This window comes from Paramisgurnus dabryanus, chromosome 6 (genome assembly GCF_030506205.2).
Source record: "Paramisgurnus dabryanus chromosome 6, PD_genome_1.1, whole genome shotgun sequence".
Lineage (NCBI taxonomy): Eukaryota > Metazoa > Chordata > Actinopteri > Cypriniformes > Cobitidae > Paramisgurnus > Paramisgurnus dabryanus.
Genome location: NC_133342.1, coordinates 11,613,312 through 11,639,902, shown reverse-complemented (window position 1 = coordinate 11,639,902; position 26,591 = coordinate 11,613,312). Strand labels below are relative to the sequence as shown.

The following is a 26,591-nucleotide window of genomic DNA, read 5'->3' as shown; positions in this document are numbered from 1 at the left end:
AACTACAGTAACCTTCACTCTCACAGTCAAGCAGATGACCTTTGACCTTCACAGAAGAAAGATAAATCGTCTCCATTTATTCTGACCTTTAGAATGAATTTACAGGAAGGTAAATAGTATTGTGATAATATTCTAGACTAGGGGTCTTTGACAGGGGGACCGGGGTTTTAATTATAATTAAAATTAGAGATCAAACAAAAATGCAATAACATCACAATCTAACCCTAAAATGAAGAGCATAAATTTCCACATGAAAATGTATTCCGTCAAATTAAAATGTTATTTCTGATGCATCACCTCCTTATCCTTTTAATGACTTATTCTAATGATCACTTTAATTATTAGAAGGATAAATATTGATAAGTAGCTGTTGAGTTTGTTTTTTATGTTTAAGTAATTTGACGTGTGTTCATTGCTGTTTCTTGATGTATATTATGAGATCTTGAAAGGTCTTGTAATATAAGTGTGGGAATCCTCCAACCCCTTGCTTCTATGCTGATAATTCATGGAGATGTGCTGTGAACTGGATGTTCATGTGTGGAGATTATCTTGGTTTATCTATATATCAGGATCATAAAGTTTGAAGTATGATGAAGTTTTCTGATCTGTGTAATAATAATAATTCCTTACATTTATATAGCGCTTTTCTCAGGACTCAAAGCGCTTTACATATGAACGGGGGAATCTCCTCAACCACCACCAATGTGCAGCATCCACCTGGATGATGCGACGGCAGCCATATTGCGCCAGAACGCCCACCACACACCAGCTTATTAGTGGAGAGGAGACACGAGGAGGTGTGAGCAGAGCGACCTCCTTGTGTTTAGTGTTGACTTCTGCTGAATGAAATGCTAAGAAGTCACTTCATGACTGATCTATGGGTCTTAACAGTTAATCTCCTATAGATTATTTTGATATCATTGTAATGTAACCATCATAATAAATCCAGTCTTCATTTCATACATTTAGGGGTCCTTGGCCTAAAAAGGTTTGCTCTGCTCGAGTAAACATCAGTCTGGATGATTGTGAGGAGTCGAGTCTCAGGTTGATTTGAAGTGAAGTGTATTATCATATCATTGTAAATCACTTTAAAAGCTCTTTTTTTTGTCTGCAGATCTTTTTGGAAAGACGGCTACAAATTCCCTCGTCTGTGCATTCAGAAAGCGGTCATTTAAAATCTTTATGATGTTGTATAGCAGTTAAAAAAATAACACACACGCACACAACACACACACACAAGTACACAGATTGCTCAGAGTTTTTACTTCCCAGTCATGAATCTCTACGGTGACATTTCTCTCTAAAGCTTCTTCTTCTTTTCTTCTTCTTCTTATTGGAAATTGATTGTCTTCTACCATCACAAAGACACTGCGTTTCTGATTGATTTCTCTGGTAGCGTGAGGAGGGGGAAGAAGAGTCGCCCGTGAGATGTTGGGTGGTCACACGCATGCAAAACTAAAACATAGATTTAAAACAGTGAGTGAATCCCACAAAATACTGTAAAAATGTTGCTTTAGTTATGCAGCTGTTTTCCAGTAACTTACTGTAGATTTAAATTGATGTCATTTACTGGCAACAGTTTGTTTAAAGTTAAATGAACATTAAACATTAACAAGTCTTTATCTTTACAGAATAAAACTATAAAATAACAGCCTCGTGCAAAGCATTCATTTAACTTTGAACAAACTGTTGGCAGTAATTAACATTAATTTAAATCTACAGTGAGTTACTGGAAAACAATTGCATTTCATCTGTTTTATGACTAATAAGAATAGTAAATAAAGTTTGATTTGAGTTTATGAATGCATCTCAGATATGATTTATAGAGATGTGAAGGAGCTCAGACTAAACTTGTCTTGTTTATCAGATTGTTATTTTCACCTTCACCTCATTTGGTGAATCTTTGTCCCCCTGCCTCTCGCTGACCGTGACGTACGAGTCGTCCTGCAGTCTCTGAACAGTTCGATTAATATCCATGCATAAAAGAATCTCCAGCGGTTTCCTAACAACAGAAAAGCTGGCTTTGTCTTTTTTCCTTTTTTAGTTTTTAAATATCAGAATCACTTGAACACACACAACAAACACTACTTCAACTCAAATGCATTTTCCTACGGACAGAAACATGAGTCAAGAAGTGAAGTAGAAAATAAAACTCCAACATTAAAATAAATTCAAACAAACCAAGTGTATAGAAAGTTTTGCTCCATGATATTCCTTTGGTCTCTGAAGCTGATTTTGGTGTTTGTTAAAACTCAAGGCAACTAAACCTACTAACTACTACACAAGCTTTGAATTTCAGGCATTTTCAATTCCCACCGTCAAAGATTTTACAGCAGACGTTTCTCTACAGTCTAGCTGCTCTGATGTCGTCATTGACCTCAAACACAAAAGGTTTTTAAGGGAGCATGCCGAAATCAACAGAAGAAATAACACGACAGTACAGAACAGTAGAAAGTCACAATATATCCAAAACTATTTTCAGCAGTTTTCTGCTATCATTATTCTACCTTTACATGACATTAGGGTTTGAGGTATTTCAGAATTATCATTGTCAACACGTGCCTGCCAGTGTCTTATGATGTGATTGGTTGAATTCTTGATTGACAACACGATTTGATTGTTCAAATGAGCGATGGAAGCATATGATTGGACGATCACTGGAAGTGCAGATAAGCTTTGGTTTTTCACATTTCTTAAACACAGACGCACACAAACACTTCTGTAATACTGTAAACAACACAAAAGTACTTCTGTTAGAGGTGTGTGTGTGCGTGTTTGTGAACCCAAAGACATTTCAACACGAGATAATATCACATATTAAACATTACTAACTGCTCCATCTATAAATAAATAGTTTAGGTCAATAAATTAACAAATACATAAATAACTGCAGCCAATAGAAAAACAACTATCCTCATAAAAAACAAAGTGCTTTTTTTCTTAAAATGGAAACAATTCACAAGACTCTTATGCAAAATAATATATTATTATGTTGTGTGTGTGTGTTGGTATATGTGGTTTATAAGGGTGTAATGTATGTTTATTATGCTGTAAACACAGATAGTGTCCCCTTAACTTAAAACATATAACATGGTTGTTTTTTCCAATAGGTTTTTGTGATGGTTGTGGTTAGGGACTGGGTTAGGTTAGGAGAATACAATATACAGTTTGTACAGTAGAAAATACATTGCGTCTATGGGTAAACCACATATGCCAACATGTGTGTGTAGTTGTGTGTGTGTGTGTGTTCAGAGTAAATCCACCCGTGGTTAAAGGATAAAGGCACTCAACTTGTCCTGCATAGTTGCCACTTCCTTCACCATATGGCAAAATGCAGTCTGACTACTCTGTGTGCGCGTGTGTGTGTGTATGTGTGTGCGTGTTGATGAGTGATAGACGGTGATGATGATGAAGATGAGTTTAGTTGTTGATGAACTGGCAGACTGAAGAATCTTTGGTATCAGTGGCTGTGTCACACACCACTGTGTTTCTGTGAGGTAGCCACATTGATTCTCAAATGAGGTGTGTGTTTACTTTTTTCCTATTTTTGCTTCACATCAGAGTTTGTAATTAAGAAAAACATCTGTTTTTCATCATGCTACAGACATCTGCTGTCTCGCCTGTATGGACACCGATACAGGAAGTGACACATTAACTTTAGCAAATGACCGTCAGGATTCAATCGTCTCTCTGCTGGAGCTTCTGGCCAACAGAAACCTTTAAGATCGATAAAAGAAACATCAGGAGGAGACGTGAAGTATGAGATGGAGTTCAGAGGTCTCCTTAGATCTCTTTGTTTTCTCTTCTTCTGGTCTTTGTTTCTCATTGATTTGTTCACAAGGTGCTTCTTTACACAGTTTATGCACAACAGAGCACAGACGTCCAGGCATTAAATACAAACATTGTGTCTACGTAACTAAGTTTACCCGCTTTGTTATTATAGAGGAACCGAGAGAAAGAGGAAAGAAAAACTAGTAGGAAAGATAGAAGAGGAATATTTACAGGACATTGACGATGTTTGATGTTTAAAACACTGGATGCTCCTGTGGAGATGTTTGAAGTGATTGGTCAGATTCTCATGAGACAGGAAGCGAGTCATCAAGCGGGCGACGGCTCCGAGCCGTAAACATCCTCTATGATTATCATTAAGGCATCTGTCATTGGCACAATATTATCATACGGTGACATTTTACCTTTAGGTTTGGCCACTAAAAGCTGCGTGTCTTTACGAACAGAAACAGCTTTTTCTTCACTTCATTATTAGGATTGTTTCATCTTTGGTAACTAGAATATCTTTAGATGTGAAAACAGCACATAGACAAACACAGACACAAATGCTGACGGGTGACCGTGAATGCAAAAAAATCCTTCTGACTCAGCTGGTCAGACACCTGTTAATGGCGCTCAGATGAGATAAACCAGTGACTGCCTTCAAGGCCTAAAAAATTCATGTGTTGGGCAATTTATAATATATCTGCAAATACATTTTAGCACTGTTGTGTGACTGACGAAAATGATAAAATCTAGTTTGTTGCCTCGTAAAATAAATGAACAATCTCCTTAGGGATGCACGGATATATCGGCCTATAATCGGCAGATAAAAGCTTTTTTCCCACTACAGACATTTGCCGATTATTTAAAAACAGGGCAGATTATATCCTGCCAATCAAAAGGGGCAGAAAACCCATCAGAACTCAAACTGTGTGATTATTTTGAATTGGGTCTTGTTTGTACGCTTTTAAGATTTAAAAAAATCATTTAAAACAAGGAGGAAAAAAGCAAAATTGTCGGTATCCATCGGTATCAGATGTCATTCTAAGTAATTAAATATCGATATGGACACAAAACTATTGTACCAGTGCATCCCTAATCTCCACGTATAGTACCCAGAATAAACTAAACTGCATAACCCCAAATGCCAATTGCAATCTAATTCTTCCCATTTGGTTTCTCCATAATTCATGAATGGTTGTAATTTTTTTTGAATGCACAGCTTGCTTCCCAATCCTATGAAGGCAACATGAAGTCTGCAGTGAGTGCAATCTCATCCTGCAGTAAACTGGAGGTGTATGAGTTTTATGAGTTTGTCCAGCAGGTGGCGCCGTTGCTCTGTGCAGATTTATCGCCTCTGTAAGACCCCTACGGTAAAATGATTCTTTAGGGGTCAATACAGAGGACTGATTGATTCTTTGCATCCCTTTATCATTGTGCTGAAGCAAGAACAACGAACCACACTGGCAGTGAATAGATCTGATATCTGTCTGATGCTCTGCTCTATATTAAATACTGAATATCAACACAGATGGGCCTACATTTAATCCTATTAGATCCTACATTAGATCCTATTCTCATGAAAACGCGCGCGTGTGTCTGTGTGTGTTTCAAATGTCAAACACGGGGTCAACACTTGATTCAGCAGAGCGATGGTACCACAAAAAAAATCTGAGATTGGGGGGTCACGTGTGCTAAAATACTTATTGCCTTCTTCCTTTCTGCTGCTCTATGAGAGAGAAATTTTCCGTATCGTAACTTCAGTAACCCAGAGACTGAGGTTTAGCTCAAATATCAAGCACGGGGTGGGAAATCACAACGCGCACATAAAACACTCAACAGAACTGAAATAAAAGTCCTGTTTTCAAATTAAAACGCTTCAGCCGTGCCCGAATGAGGACGTGTATGAGGTTTGATGGGCACCGTAGCTCATCGTCATCTGCTGCTGGATGTGAGGAGGTTCACGTGACGCGGCTCCTCCTCCTGCGCCGCTCGCACCTGCGGCCGGCGCGTTCACGCTTTGGAGAAGGTTGTGGCCGAGGTTCCGGGCTGAACCGGGCTCGGCGCGTGCTCGTCCTGCCAGCGGTCCACGCAGCGGCGTCGGGCGTTCATGAAGAAGTTGCTGACGGTGGAGAGCTCGAGGCCCAGTTGTTGAGAGATGGTGATCTGCATCTCTTTGCTGGGTCGCTTGTTCTCCTTGAAGATCGCGATGAGGGTTCGTCGCTGCAGGTCGGTGAAGACCAGACGCTGTTTCTTGGGTACCATGTTTCTGTCTTTGTGCTGTTCTTGTTCCTTTCTCTTGCATGCTGTCACGAGAGAGAGAGAGAAATGTCATTTAACTTCAATACTTTCACTTCCGGTTTCACAGACAAGGCTTAATGCTAGTCCAAGACTAAAACACATATTCGAGTTATCTCAACTGAGAATAACCTACAGTGACAAATATTAAAATATGTCAGTGCCATTGATTTGTCTGAAGATAAACACCAGTCATGTCTTTGTCTAAGGTATGTTTATAAAAGATGTCTGGTGAAGGCCTTGATAGTGGCCAAAACTCTACTGATTATTAACTAATAAAAGTTTCGTTATTTTCTAGTACGAGTGAATATTGCACAATTTTTTATTTAGTATAAAAGGTGCTAAAACATCTTAGTTTACCTAAGGCCTAGTCTTTTCTTTATCTAAGCCTTGTCTGTAAAACCAGGCATCAATGTGCAGATTTATAAACATGCAGCTGAGCGAAAACGGCGACGACAGAATCAGTCGAGTCATTTCATGAAACAGGCTTTAGGTAAAGTGTACAAAACAAAAATCTGCTATAGCAAGCTTAAATATTTTTTATAAAACAGCAAGTTCCTGTTCTTGATTCTGATTGGTCAATGGTTATGGTTTATTTATGATAAAACACATCTATGACTGCGGTGCATAACTGCACAATGTAAATAAATGTGATTCTGGACTATTATATCCAGATGAAGGAAGACTTTTAGTCATTTTACTACAGTTACATTATTATTATTATTATTATTATTATTATTATTATATTTTTGCTTTATATATTTGTGTGTGTGGTAACTGTTTTATAAAAGCAATAAGGTACTTGAGGCGGTGCTGTATCATCAATAAGTCACGACTGAAGGGTTTGCATTGAGTTATTCCACGATACAGCATAATTATTTAGTTATTGTTTATATGATCATTTTAATTATGTATATTTTATTAACAGAATTGTGCCATGACAAAATATGCGTTGGTTTCACAATCATTCAAAAACAAATATTGGTTTATTGAAAACAGAAGAAACATAATTTGGGTCTGCTGTACGTTTTATAGAAAAGTTGTAGGCATATATGTGCTGAATAGACACTTAAAAATCAAGGTCCCTTAATTGGCCTTTGTTGGGCTGTATGGTTCCTTAATGCGGGGGTCTGGGGACCCATAGGGGAAAAAGAAAAAAATATTGGGTTTTATTTCATCTTTCATGCTATGTACAGTACATCCCAGAATTGTTTAAATTTCCTTTGAATTTGTCTATATTACACTCCCCATTATTTCATCTACTGGATCAGTATTATTTGGAAAGCTGCTGTGAAATGAGATTTATTGTTTAAGTTGCTGCAATAGCCTACAAATAAATTTGAATTAAAAAATGTTTCTCTTCAGGTTTAAACATTCAGCATTACTTTAAGTGTAGCCAACTGTGTATTCGTTATATTAAAAATATATATAAATTGATACTATTGATAGTAGGGGTCCCTTTCCAAAGGTTTCATCATATTCGGGGGTCCCTGGCATCATAAGTTCAAATCCCTGTCATAAAATTTACAGATTAAACATTTACAGACATTTTTAAGGATCCCTTGACTTAAAAGTGTTTCTTTGGCATTGCTGTGAAACATTGATCGAACTATTCATATCATTTCTGCATTATAAGGTATGCATATTATACACTGAATATGCACATGTTTGTTTACCAGATTTTTGTTTGTTTACTAATCTGCTTGATTTGGCAAAATGTGTAGTAAACAAGAGGGCACACTGTATCCCATAATGCAATTCACTAGATATTCATAGTATTTCTTTTTGATTCAGATTGTTGATTTTTAATCATAATGCGAGGACACCATAACCCTGATACCACCGAGAGCTGCAGCTAGTTTAGTTTGAGCGATTAGTTAATAAAGACAGCTTTTTATTCATTTTGCTTGAACAAGCACATATTAATGTGTTATAATGATGATGCTGTTTAAAAAATCATACAGAAATTGTTCAATAGAGAATTGGGACCCATTTCATAAAATGACTCAGGGAAGGGCGTGCGATGGAAATTATGCACAGAATGGGTTTGTGTGTCCTGTCTGTGGGATTATTGTCTGAGAACCCTCAGGTAAAATCCACTCTATGAGCTGTTTGTAGTCACACGGCCGTTTATACATTGATGTGTTTGTGGTCACTATAAACCACTTAAAACAGGCGACAAAACCCGAGTTACAGGCCCAGATGTTTTAATGCTTTTAACCTTTGATACGATCAATGTAGAGCAGCGACCACAGAGAAAGAGAGACTCTGTAAAACACAGTCAAGTCTCCGTTTACAATCCTCACTGTTATTATTCATTCAATCTTACTGGTTTGAGAGAAGATTTCTCTCTGTTTCTCTCTCTCTCTCTCTCTGTGTATATTACTATCACACACACACACACACACACACACACAGAGTTGCGGTGAGGGTTCCCCCAGTGAGATTGTGCTGAGAAGGCTGATGCCAGTCTGAGCTCTGTATGTCTAATTACAGAGAGCCATGAGCCAATCGATCCAGCCTACACAGTCAAATCTGTTTACTGCTGCCGTCTAAAGCAGAAGCGTGCTCATCCATCATATTCATATACCACTACACACACACACACACACACACACACACACACACACACACACATATAGGCCTACATACAGAATACAATTAAACACTTTATACTGTACACACACAATCACAAATAATACAAAGTATCAGAGGCTACATTAACATTGCTCATGTGTTTTTATCTGCATGTCTGTCTGTGTTTTACATTCATCTAATTTTCATTTTGGACATGTAACATGTTAAGATTATGTACAACGCATTTTGATTTTTTTGTTTTATAAAAGCATTCAGAAATGAAGTACACGAGACAAACAAATGATGTAGTTGAAGAAATCAAGTTTAAAATTTCCTTCAAAAATCATCTAAGAGCTCTTCCTCCTCTCTGACCCATATTTAGAGATCTTTTGTCCGATTGTCTCGTGTTTCTGTATCGAGCATCGTTTCTGCTCGTTCCCGCACCCTCCGCCTCCTGATGTCACGCGCTCTTGAGTCTCCCCGCGAGTGGGCGCGCGCTGGGCTCGAGGATCAATACGGATCGATAACGCGGGAAGGGGCCCTGATTACTGGACCACGTGCGCAAGAGAAAACAGAGGAAAATCGATGATTGCAGCTTTTAGGGCAACAGCACACAGAAGAAAGACGCAGATTTTGCCTGGTGCATTAGACGCACTTTTAGTTAAGAATAAAAACAACAACAATAACAACATTTAGTCTGTTCATAAATATTGGGCCTTTAAATGGCTTTAAAAAAGGAAAACAAAGCAAGGTTATCATCATTATCTGAAGTCAAATAAATTATTCAAATATGTTATATCTTTGATATGATTTTGAGTAAACAGACTGAGTAGAATATATAGGTGCTAAATATTGAAATCCTCGTCGTGTTGCTGCGTGCATTTATTTAGCAGACGTTTTAACCCAGTGGCATTTAAACACGTGCATGCAGACACGTCACAGCGCAAGGCGCGTTGCGTTACTTGCGTAGGCCTAGTAATAGTTCGCCCTTACTGTTGATTGGTCAAGAACCAATGTCTAATCCAGTGACTATCCTATCTAAAAGGTGCCAGGTTTGAATGTCTACAAGCGTGAATTAAACAACACTTGAATGAGAGACTCACATGAGTCACGTTAACTATTTTTGTATTTGGCGCTTTCCTTCCCTTTCTGGAGCTCAATAAAAAACAGCTGATGTAAACTATGTTCGAGGCGAGAAAATTATGACAGAGTTCAGATATTTTTGTGAATAATAATGACCTAAACAGATGTTAACACAATGAAATGTCCAGTCTTTATTTAAACTGATTAGACTATACGCGCAGATATCGGTAAACGTGACACATTTAGGCTACTAATCTGAGTAAACCAGGAAGAAATAACCTGTTTAGACAAAACAGCATGCACACGGTAGGCTACCCTACCTATGTAAGTTATCTGTTAAGGATAATGTTTACTGAGACATATATTTCTTCATTCTTTCATCGCCTCGACCCTGGACAAACGTTTATTTTGCGTTTATTTGGGGATGCGGTAATCGTCGTAAATGAAATCTTTATTTGTTTTGCACAGCATGAAGACCGCAAATGTCATGGGTTCGATCTATTCTTGAAAGTTGCGTGTGTGTGTTTGTGTGTGTGTGTACTTTATTTCTTTTACTGTATTCTAGACTTCTAGGATTTTCAACCCATTCTCACCAAAAGCGTACAAATGACACGCAGTGTGATTATCGTGCAATAGATACGCCAAATTCCGATTTTGCGTGCATATGATACGCCAGTCCTTCCCATTCACTTATATGGCGAATCGTTTCGTGACGTTTTATTTATTGTTTTCTCATTTGTTTTCTGTTTTTTTTACCATTTTCGCTTGGGTTTAGGGTTAGAACAACTTTTTGTTAAATATTTGAACACATATCAGCATGTTCATCAACAAGAATATATTCTTATCCTAAATATAATGTGTCCATCTCAAATTCTGTTAATACATTTAAATTTCTGTGTTTTTTTGGGGGGTGTAAAACAATAGCAGAACCATGGCTTTTTGATGCTAAATATTTTAAACCCCTTTTTAAAGTGTGCAGTCCGAATGATGTCATAGATAACATTAATGTCATTCATAATACTACATTATAAAACACTAAACTAGTTACTAACATCCACAGCTCTGTGAACATTGCAGTTACTGTACATGTGTGTATATATGATCATGCTTTCTGCTGAAATGGGTGTGTGTGTGTGAATATGGGCGTGGCTGGGGAGGGGGCGGGATCAATAACTAACCGCACCAGGCCGCTAACAGCTCGGCTCGGGATCGATGGCTTGAGCGAGGCGGATCTGTTTTTGGGTGCGGTGAAACGAACCCTCTCCCGAGCGGGCCGGGCTACTGCTGGCGAGAAACAGTCATGTCAATTAAATCCTCTTCAACACAACTTCATTCAACAATACACACCCGTGACATTAAAACACTATGAGATTCAATTATACAACTGATACTAAAATCTCACAATAATAGTTACCTTTTTTGTAAAGCAATGATAAATTGTTATTTATAAAATTATTACAGTATTTTATCACATTTGGAACCTAAGTGGAATAAAACACGAATCCTCTAATTTAATTATTAAATCAACTCAATTTTAAACAATAATAATTAAATGAATTGAAGTAATTTCAGTTTTATTCGTCATGATCCTAGTTTATTATAGGCTACATTGCGTGATAAAGTTCTGAAATTTGGGGAAATAACTGCAGGCATAAAAAATAAATAAATAAATGCATGGCAGGTAAATGAGCAGTCGACCTAAAATATATGTAAAATATATATATACGCGTGATCTGAGTTTAAACCCTCTGAGACTTTGACTAAACCAAATATTTTACTGTATTCTCAGCGTTTTATTTGTTTGATTTTCTAAAGGCAGAAAAAAACATAACGCAATATTTGTTGTTGTTGTTGTATTTTATTATGTTGTAATTATTTTCTCTAAGACGTTATGATTTGTTGTGCGTTTATTATGAACGCATTAATTATTTAGTCATGCTCCATAATATCAACAAAATGTTTCTCTTCCATAAGGGAAATAAGTTAAAAGCAATAAACAGCAATAAACACAAAAAACATAGACAGGCCGCGATACATAATCCCGTTATTTAGTAATAATTCAGTAAAACTATATTACAATCGTTTGTAAAATAAAATACAATGATAGGACGAGTGGTATAGATGTTTAAGTTATTAGTTTGATATTGCTGCATCTTTTCTAAAATGTTGAATTGTATTACATTTATATCGTATTTATAAAGCCGCAGAGGACTGAATTATTGGCTTGTTTTAAATATTTAAACCACACACACACACACACACACACACACACACACACACACACACACACACACACACACACACACACACACACATATATATAAAAATGCGTTTATGTGCGGTGCACGTGTATCATTTATTTATATTAAATATTAACCCCAGTAGCCTATTATTTTACAGATATACGTTTTTTTAACCTGTCTCCCCCCTCTATTTACTGTAATATCATTGATAGTCAAATCAAAAAGATAAAAATAACATTTATAAATGAAATGATCTTTATTAACTAACTCACTTTGATCTGTCTTAATCACACTGCTATACAGTCCTGCAAAATCGTAAAAGATTAAAAGGAATAATTTTGTTAGATCAGAATAAAATCGATCTCTCAGTCTTATAGGACACAAGACTTTATGTGATTCTGTGTTTTAGAAAAGGAGACATACTGTATGTTACCTTTTAGTTGATGTAAATTCTGATGTAATGCTGAGAGGACATAAATTGTAGATTGTAGTTGCCAGCTACACCAAAGTGTGACTAATATTCATAAAACCTCACAACTGTACAAGGCCCGGTACATTTATGTTTGCACGTGTTAAGAAAAGCATTCAGGTGCGATATGAGCAGATTTACTGAAAATATAAGTATAGTATATGTATTGTACTGTTGCCCAGATCAGAAAGAGTTTCCTAACTGGTCTGCAAAATCAATGTGTCGGTGGACAAACATCTGACAGACCAGATCTATCTCCTCCAGCTCAATTAAACATCATTCATAGACAGTCGGATTGATCTGAAGGACTCATCTACAGAGAGTAAAGGTAAAAGATTGGTTTCATATCTGTGTATAATACAGGAATGTTGTGTTTATAAAACAGCTCTGAAAGCTCTGTTGTGTTGTGAAATTAAGGTTTTGAAAAAATTAATAAAATCTTTTTCATTCAGATAAACATCTCATCAAGGTCAATGTGGGTTTAAAATGAACCAATATTGTTTCCTCATGATGTACACTGTAAAAAAATCAAATGCAGCATGAAGTTAAAACAACTTGGTTTTGCAATTAAATTCAACCTACTATTTTAATAAATTGACATAAGTTATGAAAACAAGTTAAAATTCTATAACTTAATTTTTTTAAGTAAAAGTTACAAAAATATATGTTGATTTGACAAAATGCTGCATTTTTTACCGTGTAGATAATCGAGTCGCTTTTAGTCTTTTAATTTAATATGGGATTAGAAGAACTGCATATTGTATGTCATGGGTCTTCAACATGGGTCCTCGAAATACAGTTTGAATGCAAAAGAATAGTTTTTGACAAATTAAAGTATCAAACAAAAATGGATTAATATGCTGATAACAAAACAAAACTTTAAATGAAAAGCATAACATACCAATATAAGTATTCAATGAAATTAAAATGTAATGTTGTATGCCAAAAATTATTATTTTAGTCACTTTGTAACATCACCATAATAACAAGGTATGTATTAATAATAATAAATAGCTACAGTCCTAATTTGATGTATGTTCTGTGGGTCCCTGCTTCTCCTCTCTATCCATTAATGGGTCCCTACCCTGAAAAAGGTTGAAGACCTTTGCTGTATGTGATTAAATGACTATGAGCAGTAGTTTAATGTTTAAACATCTGTGGCATGAGTTTGCAGGTGGTGCTTTTAAAGACTTTACTGTAGATTCATTACAGCTGCATAAATGAAGCAGATCTCCAATCTATACGGCCTACTACATACTGTATACTGTTTTTACATGTACTCTAGTATCTACTGCAGCAATGGGATTGTTGTTAATACTGTTGTGTGTGTGTGTGTGCGTGCATGCGTGCGTGCGTGCGTTCGTGCGTGCGTGTGTGTGTGTGTGTGTGTGTGTGTGTGTGTGTGTGCATGTGTGTGTGTGTAAGTTTGCATGGCTGGTTGCGGTTGCTGCTGGTGAGAGCCCCAGAGATGCAGGAGAAAGGAAATCAATACAGATTCAGCGCAAGTCAGATAAGCCTTAACAATGTGTAGCGCAGACACACTCTATAACCCAATATCTCTCTCTCACACACACACACACACTGCATATGTACAGGTACAACTATTTAAACCTGTGACTGTCGTGTACAGACGTGACCCAGTGCATACGTGAACACACATTCAGATGACCACACATACAGACGTGTGAGTAATCCTCTATTGGTCAGTTAATCAACATCATTAAGTAAGGTCCATGAATCTGAGAACGTCTCATTTGGTTTCCTTCCTGTTGCTTTAGTGACAGGCGTCTCATCAGACTGAATCTAATGATCTCAGAGAGTTTCAATGAGCATCTTGTGTTGCCAGATGTTGTGATTTAACACATTCAGTGTGGCACATTTGATTTCACATCAAATCAAATTCTTTCATTTTCAAAACGAAAAATCCCATATTATCAGAGACGTCTCACGCTCCTCTGTGGTGTCAGATGAATGCATTCAAACCTGTGTTACACAACTTCAACCTTCATATATCTGCTATATTTGCTGACACGCACACAAATGGTAATCAGTCCTGTATGTAAATGAGCGGCTGGTCTGGAGCACATCTGTCTCAGTGATCATCACAAATCTCACTTCGCTTGAACCTTTTCTCTTTAAAGCAATCTGTTCTTCATCAAGCTGATGTTAATGTTGTCTGTGAGTATTGGTTGCATGGTTTTCTTTCTTTGCTTACCAAGAACTGACTCTGTAACATGGGCTTCAGGTCTCCTCCACACTCCCTTATCAATTATTAAAGCACCGATCGATCATTTCAGCAACTTGCCTCCATCCTCTGTTTCTCACAAAGTCAAATCTCTCTCACCATCGATCAATGGCCGCCTCACCTCTACATCTGCTTTCATGTCAGATATCATCTCTTACATATTTGAAGATTTCACCTGTTCAGATTTGTGAACCTCAAAATACACTAAGTGTTATTTCCAGACATTTGAAGAACGTGGAAAAAAATATTGTGTTGTTTTGGTTTCTTTTAAAGTATAAAGTGTGCGTGTGTGTGTGTGTGTGTGTGTGTGTGTGTGTGTGTGTGTGTGTGTGTGTGTGTGTGTGTGTGTGTGTGTGTGTGTGTGTGTGTGTGTGTGTGTGTGTGTGTGTGTGTGTGTGTGTGTGTGTGTGTGTGTGTGTGTGTGTGTGTGTGGGTTGGTCTATGTGGTTTACGAGGACATGAATAGTGTATAATGACATGTTTATTATGCTATAAACGTGGTTTACGGGGACACAGAGAGTGTCCCCATAAACGGAAAAGCTAAAAAAACATACTAAATGGTAGTTTTTCATAGATTAAAGACTGGCAACAGGTTTTTGTGACATTGGGGTTAGGGATTGGGGTAGGTTAGGGGAATAGAATATAACAGTTTGGGCAGTATGAAATGCATTGCGTCTATGGAGATGTCTGTGTGTGTGTGTGTGTGTGTGTGTGTGTGCGTGTGTGCGTGTGTGCGTGGGTGCGTGCGTGCGTGCGTGTGTTATGAATGTATAACAGCTCTACATCTTAGCTCAGCTTTACTTCTAAGGGTTTGTAATTTCCCAGCATGCATTGCAATATTAAATAGAAGTTCTTTTACAAAAGATGACTGTTTTAGTGTTTGCTGGCTTTATTTATGCTGTTGATGTTGACCATGTTAGCAATCTGTTGTTGGAGTTGTTTTATAGTAAATGATGTTTGTTGATGGTCACCATGATTGGGGAGTTCTGATTTATCTCACATCAGTGACACTTACATAGGCTGTAAAAGATGCTATGGTAAGGTTTGCAAACCTCAGTGATGTAAGAAATTAAAGGTAGGGTAACACATTTGGAAAAATGCTAACGGTAGCCGCCTAGCAATGAAATCCCGATCCCACCCTCAAGTCAAATCGCTCTCCAAAGTCACGCCTCTTTCCAAACACATGAACACGCACAGATCAGACGGTCACGTCTCATGTCTCATTCACCAGTGAGAAAACTTTGCAGTACAAAGTGAATAACACTTCCAAAATAACCAACATAAACAACTGGTTTACATCAGAATTATTTTAAGCACACGTTCGGTTGTGTAGACGTAGTAACTATATCGTTATGCTAATCCGTAAACGAACACAAATTTCATAAGCAACACAACGTTTCATCAAAGTATAATATCTGAATCCATCTCAATACAAACATATCGCGTACCTACCTTACCAAAATAAACAGTGCAACGACCCTTTCAGACCCTTTGCCTCCTGTAGCTGTTTGCATCTCGCCGGTAAAGCAGTAAAGTTACAGATGTTAATTTGGGTTTTTGCTCTTGCTGATCCAGGCAGTTTTTGCTGTTGTTGTTATAAAAGATGCATTTAGTTTTGTTGCTCCTGTGTAGGTTGTCAATTCAGCAGAAAAGTTTGGTGTTCTCGCTGTTTACAGACAGAGCGCACGTGAACGCGCTGATGACGTATGGTATCTGCGTGGACTCGCTGCGCGGTGGGAATTCAAATTACGCTTACGTATGAGGGACATAAAAGGAAACGTCCGTTCGGACCGAAATCTATGATTTGTTGAACATTTTTTGGTCCTACGCCTTTCACAGATGATATAAATTTTTACAAATACATTTAAACAACTTAACACAGTGATTGCTATCAGGATGTGAGGAGACTTTTAACCAGCATAACTAAAAATGTTTCAGGATCAAATCTGTTACCCTACCTTTAACCAGATGAGATTTGTGTTAGTTCACTTCATAAACTGCTCTTGAATTCAGCAGTCTGTTGGCTCATCTGAGAAGCTGCATGTGAATTTTTGTTCTTGTGATTCAGTAGCACCGTGGGCAGTCGTAATGGATGGTGGGTAATATTTTTGTGATGTGTTGCAGAGAGAATGGGCGAGTAAACGGGGGGATGGAGGGAGGGTGTGTTGGATTATTGATCTCTCATACGTGCAGCGCCAGGCAAACATGTGAATGTGAGAGACAGAAGCTGTAACACACGACGGACTGTGATTCTGTCACGGCCAGCAATTCTCAACATCTACTGACTTTCATTTGACCGTTTGAGCTGCGTTCAACCCAGAGATCATCAGATTGTAGTGAAGAAGAGATGTGTAACTGCAGAAAACACCTGAGCATTTCTCACATCGGGTTAAGTGATTGTGTGCACGGTGTTTTACTGTCATGTGTGTAACATTACAACACTTGAGTTCAGGATAACAGTGCTGGAATGATGGCTTGACTGATATCTATTCATTACTGTCAGAGATGAACACTCAGACTCATAAATGAAAATTAAAGAGCACCAATGAGCCAGATTCAGTTGAGCTCATGCTGTTAATAATGACTGGAGGATTTACATTTGTTTTTATTTAGTATTGCTGTAAATAACCTACCACAAGAGTCTATAAGAACTCAATTTCCATAAGAACTCAATTATAGTTTACATACTATGTGTAGTATGTAAACTATATGTTAACGTCTGTTTTGGGAAGCTTATTCAGGGCAGTACTAGATAAAAACAAACAATGATCATTCCTTTTTTAAATGGATTTACATTTTTATTGCTGTTGTTTAAAATGTCTATTATTGCTGGCCTACATAATGTTTCACATTATACAGTAGTGCTGCATTATGATTTGCTTCAACTTTTCATGAAGTTTATTTAACTAAGTTCAGAAGTGATGTCATGTGATCCAATAGCCGTCCCTCACCTCTGTCCCGTGAGTTTTTGCAGCATCCCTCCTCCACCCCATCACCTCTCTCTCATCTATCCCAGTTTAAGAGGGGGGAGGACTCTGGGTTCGGGCTTATATTCCATGTTTGGAGCCCTCCCCTCGGACAGCACACCAAATATGCTTGATATCGATTACGTTTATGCAAACTCGTGAAACTGCATTCATATGAATGCATGAGAGGCTTGTGTCATTGTTAAAAGACTTCTTTTGTTTTTAATATGTCGCTAATGGTCTGTCAGTGTCACAATGTTACACTTATATCCAGGGGCGAAGTGGCAATCGGGAAAGTCGGGACTTTTCCCGGTGGGCCGGTAGTGTTTTAAGGCCGCGAAGGCCGGTCTGATAATAGCCGTGCTTTCAGTCTTTAGTCGTGCACTCCGGCCACACTAAAACCTATTTATCATATATTTAATATGCTTTAGCGCTCAAAATGTATCTGGCCGCACCGCTCTCTCTATCAAGCCCGTCTCTCCTGGAGTTCTATCAGCCAATCAAAAAATAAAGAAAGAGGCTACACAATAGCCAATCAGAAAATAGGACTGTTGTATCTGGGTAAGATTTAACGCAACAACCAATAAAAAAGCATAGCCTCGCACACCCATCGAGGAATGGAGCTCCGAGCATCACTTTGAGCAGCAAAGAGTAGCCTAAGTCTGATCTCCTGTTTTAATGTTACAACAAATGCACAAATTTGACACAAACAATGACAACTTGACTGCTGTTAGAGAATGTTTCCCAGATAATCAGCATCAGTTTTTCACGAGTATCTGTAACTTAGCCAACAGTTTACAGCCTGTTCACTGACAACACCTGCTCAGAACATGTAAGTTGCGTTATATTTTCGTTATCACACGATGACTGACATTTTGTCACATAAAACATCTCTCTCCAAACAGGCTTAATCATTTTATAAGCAACTGCTTTGCAACCATAGTAAGCTTAATCTTACCTAAAACTAGGGAACTGTTGTTGACTTTAAGATCTTTTAAATAATAGTTATTACACTTGGTATTTCATGTTGTTGTGCAGTCATTTTATTGTAATTTTAGATTTCAGCATTTGCTTATTTTTTTGACCATGGAGGGCTGGTGGTCTATGAAATTGAAATTTCCCGGTAGATTTTTGGGTCCCACTCCGCCCCTGCTTATATCACAGCACAGTAGATATCTGATAAAAAACATTTGTTACGGTCACAAGATGAGCAAACGCTTATTAATGCACAGGTGCCCATGCAAAAAATATTTGAATAGTTCAAAACCAGTAGCATGTAGAAGGCAACCAAACACATCTAGCTTTAGGGCCCTATTTTAACGATCTAAGCGCATTGTCTAAAGCGCACAGCGCAACGTCTAAATGGGCGTGTCCGAATGCACATTTGCTAATTTAACGACGGGAAAAATGGTTTGTGCGCCGAGCGCATGGTCGAAAAGGGTAGGTCCTATTATAGTGGGAGTATTTTGGGCGTAATGTGCAGTAAACCAATGAGAGACTCAGCTCTCATCCCCTTTAAAAGCAAGTTGCGCTGGCGCTATGTCTAATCCCTATTTAGATGACGGACTTTGTAAACTGAAAAACTAAGCGGAGGAAGAAGATCCCCAGTTTAAGATTAATGTTAAATAATTGTGTTGTTTTTCACTTGTATTGAAATTGTTTTTATTAAAACCTTTAAAACCCGTTTTCTTTTAGTCATGGAAGTAAAAAGCAGGCAATTGCTTTAAATGTATGACTATCCAATATCATCAAAAAATAATTTACAAGTAGGCTATGTAAGATAAGGTTTGTACTCTAAAAATACTTTATTTGTAACAAACAGGAGATAAAGAATTTACAAACGGCTCTCCCTCCCCTCACGTTTCAGCACTCTGGACAGCATTTTTTTAGCAAAGAGTTTTTTTAAGCATTACTTAAAAATGTTTCTCATCTTACCATATCCGCAGGTACAGAGTCATCCATAAATCCGTGAGGAGCATTAAAAAAAAACATTTAAAAACAGATGCATTTGTTTAAAGCAAAACATTTATTGTGTTGACCAGGCTGCAGGTGAAGCAGCTCTTTGTGCCTTCTAACGTCTCATAATTAGTCCTCATTTATGTCCAAGAGACTCAATAATAATCTTTTACATTCAATCCTTTAATCTTTCACAATTAAAAGCGTTTTTGTGCTGCTGCGCATTCATGTAATTTGTGATAAGCAAACCCGCGTTGTCCCCCGTTTATAGGCGCATTTTACTAATGCGCTCTTTAAATAACATAAAACACATTGCGCCATTGACTTTAGACTTTAGACCAGGTTTTTGTTGGTCAATGGCGTAGTCTATTTTAGTTTCCTCAAAATAGCAACGCGCCAACAATGCGCCTGAACACACCTCGTTTTCAGACCAGAACGCCCATGGGCGCAAAAGGGGGCGCAAATGCATTTGCTATTTAAACAACGCGGCGCTAAACGTGAAAATTACAATTGCGCAGGGTGGAAACTAGCAAATGACACTTGCGTCGCGCATTGCGCTGCATTGCGCCGGGTGTAAGATAGAGCCCTTAATGTTTAAAGGGCACCTATTATGCAAAATCCACTTTTACAAGGTGTTTGGACATTAATGTGTGTTACACAACCACCCTACGATGAAAAAAATCCACCCGCTCCTTGTTTTTTAATCCCCATTAAACCAAAGCAGTCTCATTAGACATGCCGTTTTGATTATCTCATCAATGTGAGGTCACACTGATAAAGCCCCACCCACTAACAGTCCTCAATTACCATAGTTTCAGTGAATTGTACTCTGTCCACTAGATAGTGTTGTTTCTAGACTGTATTAATCAGATCTATTTGAACTGAAAGCGCTCACTGTCTGTTTGTAAGGAAGTGAGGAGCTGTAGCTCATTTGCATTTAAAGGTACAGACATTAAAACAGCGCGATTTTGCTCCCACCAAAATAGGGGATTTTTGGATATGATATACTAAATCACCTGTGGGTTTTTTTTAGCTGAAACTTCACAGACACATTCTGGGCACACCTGAGACTTATATTATCTTGTAAAAAGGCCATAATTTGTACTCTTTAATGCTTAACATCATCCAGGTTGAGTTGAAGGATAGATGTAAATGTTATATCCCACGATCATGTGTTTTTCTGTATGATTATTTTGATGAAATGTTGTGTCACTTCAACGAAAGTTTCTAAAATGTCTGCCGAGTCATTGACTGAATGTCTGATTGTCAAATGTATTTGAGTAACTTTAGTTTAATGTCTGCACTGTCAACATGTGGTTTAGTAAAAGCTCAGCAGAATGAAGAGAGAGAAAGCGGCCGTATCAGACTGCTGACATCAGTTTACTCTGGTAAAACAACAACACTGCTCTTCAACATGACTCAGAAAAACATCTCATCTCTGTCTCACACATAAACACATGAGGATCTGTGTCTAAATATTGAGCAGAATTGATTCAGTCGGTCCTTTGGGAAACTCGAAACGGAAATAAACATCTTGAAAGTTAAGCCCAGATTGTTTTCTACAATGAAGGTATGTTCAAGTTACTATTGAGCTGTATTATACGATTACTCGAAGATTAGACTACAAAACCATAACTTTAGGTTATTTATGCATTTAAAAATGGGAATTAACATCATAATAGCAGCATGTTTTTTAATACATTAACCCCCAGTTTGAGGTGTCTCAACTAAACATAACTTATACGTACAGATCTTAAAATAGCTCAGTGCCATTGACTCGTCTATTTTTCTAAGGCATGTTTATAAAAGATGTCCTGGTTTTAGCTAAGCTTGTCTGTTAAACCAGGCCTATACGACTAATGCAATAATTACAATATTTGACTAAAATGAATTATGACTACCTGAACAGTGCTTTATACGGTACATTCAAGCTTCAGCGTGAGCCATTTTATCTGTTTGTTATAAATGTCTCTCGTTGTTTTCTTTGCATTAAATGTTTTTGAATCGTTACAACATGAATGTAAATATGAGTTAAATGATGTTATTTTGATTTGGGCAAGCAGTTGTAGTTTGTCTTGTTGTGCTGTGGATTACACACGAGTGTCTTTTAGATGTCTTGACTCATGATACACTCACCTTAATCTCCGAGCTTAGCACAAGTCTCCTACTCTTCACATGTGTTATTAAACAGACTCTTATTTGAAGGGAAATTCCCTTATGGTGTCTGTAAAAAGGCCTATTAGAGGCTCGTTCTTAATGAATGGGTTCGCAGCACAAGATGGATTTACTAAAGCCCTCAGTGCATCCATTTCTTTGCACTTGTAAAGTCTGGTTTATGATTCAAACCTTAAGCTTGTTAAATGTCTGAGCCCATCTCAGCCATTTATGATTTGGACACTGTTTGGCACGGATGAAATGCTTTTAAGGGCATTCCCAACATTCAACATTCCCAAATTATACATTATAATCAGTTTTCATGGAGAACATTCAAATCAAATCATGAAATATTCCGCTTTACTTTTGCACTTTCATTACTGCAGAATGATTTCATGGGATCATCGGCTCAAGTATTCTCAGAACTTTGCTGTGAAATACTAAAGCTTGAGATTACTTTGGTTTAATAAATATTTACAACGCCGGAGACTAATTTTATTTGCTCGCAAAATGCAGATACAGAAAATGTACATTAATGTGTTTTGCAAATGTACTTATTCAAAGGCAACTTGGAAAGAAGCATAATAACTTAAACGAAAAGCACAAGAACAATAGATGAGAGATTTCAGCAGAATAATGAAACACAAAACGAGAATGATCTTACTTTCAGACAGCAGACCACAAAAGACAAACAGATCAAAAATACAGCAGAGAATCAACACACGCGCCAACACAACACCTGTTCTGAATATCCACACATCATGACAAGAGCCAAAAATGAGACTTAATAATAATAACCAGTAATTCCTCAACACTATTTTTATTGTTCAGACATAAAGAGACTTAAAAGATAAATAAGAGAGAGAGAGAGAGAGAGAGAGATGTCTTAGTTGTGCTGTGGAGCAATTAATCACAGTTGCCAAGTGATCCATTAGACATTCAGATGTAGAGAGATTGGACGTATGTCCCTGTGCAGGTCACTAATGCTGCCCTCCCTAACCACACACAGACACTTTTACTGATCCTCACAACCCCACTGAAGCTAAAAGGAGAAATCCTATTGATTCATATACTCATAAATTTGAAATATCAATGTGATGAATAGAGATGGCAGAGTATTTACAGCTAGAACCACAAATGGCTTCATTAATTGAAGTTTTATTTGTTTGTTTTTCCTAAAACCTGTTTAACGTGATTGTTTTTATTGCTGGAATATTCATCTTTAAAGGGAAAGTTCACTTTAAAATGAAAATTCTGTCATCATTTACTCGTCCTCATGTTGTTCTAAATCTGTGTGAATTTCTTTTTTCTGATGAACACAAAAAATATATATTTTCATAAATGATACACACAGCAGCAAGTGACTATTGACTTCCATATTACGAATAAAAAATATGATGTAATTTAATGGGTACCGTCAACTGTGTGCTTACCATCATTTATCTAAATATTTTCTTAGTCATTTATCACAATACTTCCAAAATATTTTATTCCTACTATGGAAGTCTATGGTCACTTACTGCTGTGTGTTCACCATCATTTTTTAAAATATCTTCTTTTGTGTTCATCAGAAAAAAGAAATTCATACAGATTTAGATCAACATGAGGACGATTAAATGATGACAGAATTTTCATTTTAAAGTGAACTATCCCTTTAAATTAAAGATCTAACACTAAAATGTGCTCACATTTATATAAACAGACTGTTATAAAATATTTGATGAATTTCATCACCTTTAGTTTGGTTCTCTTGAGATTTTTATTTTTGGTGTATTAATTATGATTAGCAAAACCAGGGTTTAAATAGGCCTATAGAAACCATGCTTTATAATACAGCGATGGTTATTTTTTGTAATGGGGAAAGTGACTTTTTGTTTAAAAGCATTTAACTTTACACAAATCTGCATTTATAAGTGTGTCTAGTAGCTAATGAAGAATTGAACAGCTTTAAAGAAATTTGATTTTTGGAGATGTGAAAACATGGCCCAATTCACCTCAGTTCATGCTATTATTTAATATGTCTGCATCTGTCATAACCTTAATGTCATTTTAGGGTCGAGTAAATTGAAGCTAACACGTGTCTTCACCATTACAAACACAAGGTGACGCGAAAGCTCTCAGTTATGAAATATTTTTTACAGTTTTGTTAAAATGTTATTAATCAGTGACTGCATTTGAATTAATCGAAATACGAAAAAAATACAATTCCAACAACAGCCACGTCCAAATACAGGCCGAATCACACATGCATGGAAACAAGACCATAATCAGGGAATTAAAATTAATGAAAGTCAGTGCGTTTAGATGCTTCTCACTTCCCAGTCCAACATTGATCTGCGCGCTCCAGTTAAAGCGGAGCTGGAAACTGCGCTATCGATCCGCTGGAGGTCACGCTCCCTAGCGCGCGCACTCCGCTTATATGCGACGCGGCTTTCTGAACCCCAGAGAGGGTCGCGGGCTATCAAATAGACCCCGAGGACGAAAAGATACCAATGAAGACACAAATGTAAGCATTTACAAGGGAACCAGCGAGCACCGATCTCCCATCTGTCGTCGGTCTATCCCCTGATCAGCCCGTGACAGCAAATCGTTCCTTAAATGTTTGATGGTCATCCAGTCCGGAGACATCCACACACTACTGTATAAAGACCTACTGTACGAAATGCTTCAAAGGCGCACCAGATTCACACAAGAACAGCAGAACCATTTTGGCGTTAAAAACCTTTTTTTGTTTTCATAAAAAAAAACTGAAGTGAAAATGCAAATGTAAATAGGCCTAGCCTAACCTAAGGTTCTTTGGTTAGATGTGGTTTTAAATTAAGTTAGGTTATTAATAGATATTAAGAGCTTTTATTTAAGACTTTTGGGTGCAAAAACATATGGCACAAATGTACAACAATTTTTATATGCTATTTTATCGCTCGATTATTTTATGTGTTTTAGAAATCTGTCTTATTAAAATGTTTATTTTTTTTCTAGGCGGTATAGTTGTGTTGGCCTATCAGTGCCTTAAAGCTTGCGCGCAAATTTATAATTTTATGTTTTGTTTTTGTTTAATACTCTTAAAAATAAAAGAGATTGTTGTGATGATGTTAAAGAAGAATCGTATTTTTGTTCCGCAAAAACCCCTTTATATAAAAGAAAGATCAATTTCTTTCTCACGTTTTATAGTCAGTAGAATCTTTATCGACCAGGTTAAGAACCTGCGCGTGCATCAGAAAGCTTGTGTGGTTGTTTATGGAACCATATAGGCCGCTAAAAAACCTTTTCAAGAACTTTATTTTTATGAGTAACTTTTTTATGTATTCTTGTAATCTTTTGTTAAACTGAGTAACTGCTGAGTGAAAACACGACGATTTGTTGTGGTGTGACGGGTAAATTGCTCAATGTAAGATTAGTCTTCTTTTAACCCAAATGTAGGGTTAATGGTGACTGACCTGCAAGTCTTAACGCAGACATCCTTTGAAACTCGGGTTCCTGTAACCATTTCCACATCCTTCTGAAGGTTTCCCGGCCGGACTTGAGTTTACTCCATGGCTTCGGGTTGCGCAGGAGGTCCGACAGCGTTCCCTGTGACCGACACAAGATCCTTTGGGCAAAAATAGCTTGAGGTATGCTGTATCGCTTCAGCTCCGCCGTGATCCTCTGCGCCACCTCCTTTGTGTTGATCTCCTCCGCCTGCCCCGAGCCACCGTTCTGTCCGGCCCCGGCGCCGTGCCTCTCTCTGTCGGCCAGCATGGGTCCGTTTGCCTGCGAGTGCAAGTGGCTGTGCGGGTGCATACCGTTAAGATTGGAGATCATGCCGTGCCCGTGGCCCCCTAAACTCCGAGCGAGATGCTCCTCGCTCCGCGAAAGCATCGCCGCGTGCGTCTCGAAGCCTCCCGGCGACAGCATCTTGTCGTTGGAGAGGTGCGCGCCGGGCCCGTACGCGGAGAGCGCCTGCTGGGAATTGTGCAGAGAACCGAGGCCGTTGGAGAGCGGTGATAACGACTGGCCCATGCCGGACATGTCTTTGGGATAGTGGCCGTATAGGTTGCCCATGGAGGCCAGACCGCGATCGTCCCGCATGAGCGTGAAGCTTCCGCTGACGTTACCGGTGGTGAGTCGCTGGTGAGCGGCGTGGTGATGCGGGTGAGGGTGGGCATGGTGGAACTTGTCGGAGACCGAGGAGATGGGCGGCAGGTGTTGAAGGGGGGTGAGGGTGGTGTACGTGTTTGACAAACTCATTCCCGACTCGCACATGGTCATGGCCGGGTGGAGGTGACCAGACAGCGCGGGGTCGTTCCGGTACTCGCCGGCGCCCTCCAGGATCGAAGCCATGCTGGACACCATCGCCGAGCGTCCGTGGGAGACCAGGTTCCGGTGGGAAGCTGACGACGGTCTGCCATGCGAGGAATTCATCAGGTCTCCCGCTTGTGAGTGCGAAACGCTGTGCATGTTTCCAATGTTTTCCATTGTGAGTTCCATTTTGAAGGGCTATATCGCCTCCCACCCGCTCCTGCTCTCAGACCTCCAGAAAAGACCTTATTTTCTCGAAAACGTTTAAAAGCAATCCATCGATTTCAGAGAGTGTCCGATAAGTCCAACATGACGTGCTGAAGCTTTTGTCCTGTGTTAAATCACGCTTGTTCACTCTTTCACACGGAGCGCTTAGTGCGTGTCTGCGCTTTATTCGCCTTACAACAGCGCTTCTATTAGGAGTCTGTACGCGCGTCTGGCTTTGAACGAGAGCGCGCGCGCCAGCGTGCGTCCGTGCGTGCCTCTATTAAAAGCCTGTTGTACGTGACGTGCGCTGGCCACGGTGCTGAAAACTCACCTGTTTAAATGCA

General features: G+C 38.4%; 1 protein-coding gene across 1 annotated transcript; it reads right to left on the bottom strand.

Moving 5' to 3' along the window:
- Window positions 1-5,676: 5,676 nt before the first annotated feature.
- onecut3b (one cut homeobox 3b) lies at window positions 5,677-26,270 on the bottom strand. Its single transcript, XM_065272553.1, has 2 exons — window positions 25,200-26,270; window positions 5,677-6,077 (listed from the first exon to the last, which is right to left on the bottom strand). Exons 1-2 carry the CDS (start codon window positions 26,227-26,229, stop codon window positions 5,785-5,787), a joined length of 1,323 nt encoding a protein of 440 aa, XP_065128625.1. The 5' UTR covers window positions 26,230-26,270; the 3' UTR covers window positions 5,677-5,784.
- Window positions 26,271-26,591: the final 321 nt, after the last annotated feature.

Coding starts and splice junctions, on each gene's coding strand:
- onecut3b (XM_065272553.1), bottom strand. CDS start 26,229: ATGGAACTCACAATGGAAAACATTGGAAACATGCACAGCGTTTCGCAC. Junction 6,078..25,199: donor GTCTGCGTTAAGACTTGCAG/GTCAGTCACCAT, acceptor CTCTCGTGACAG/CATGCAAGAGAAAGGAACAA.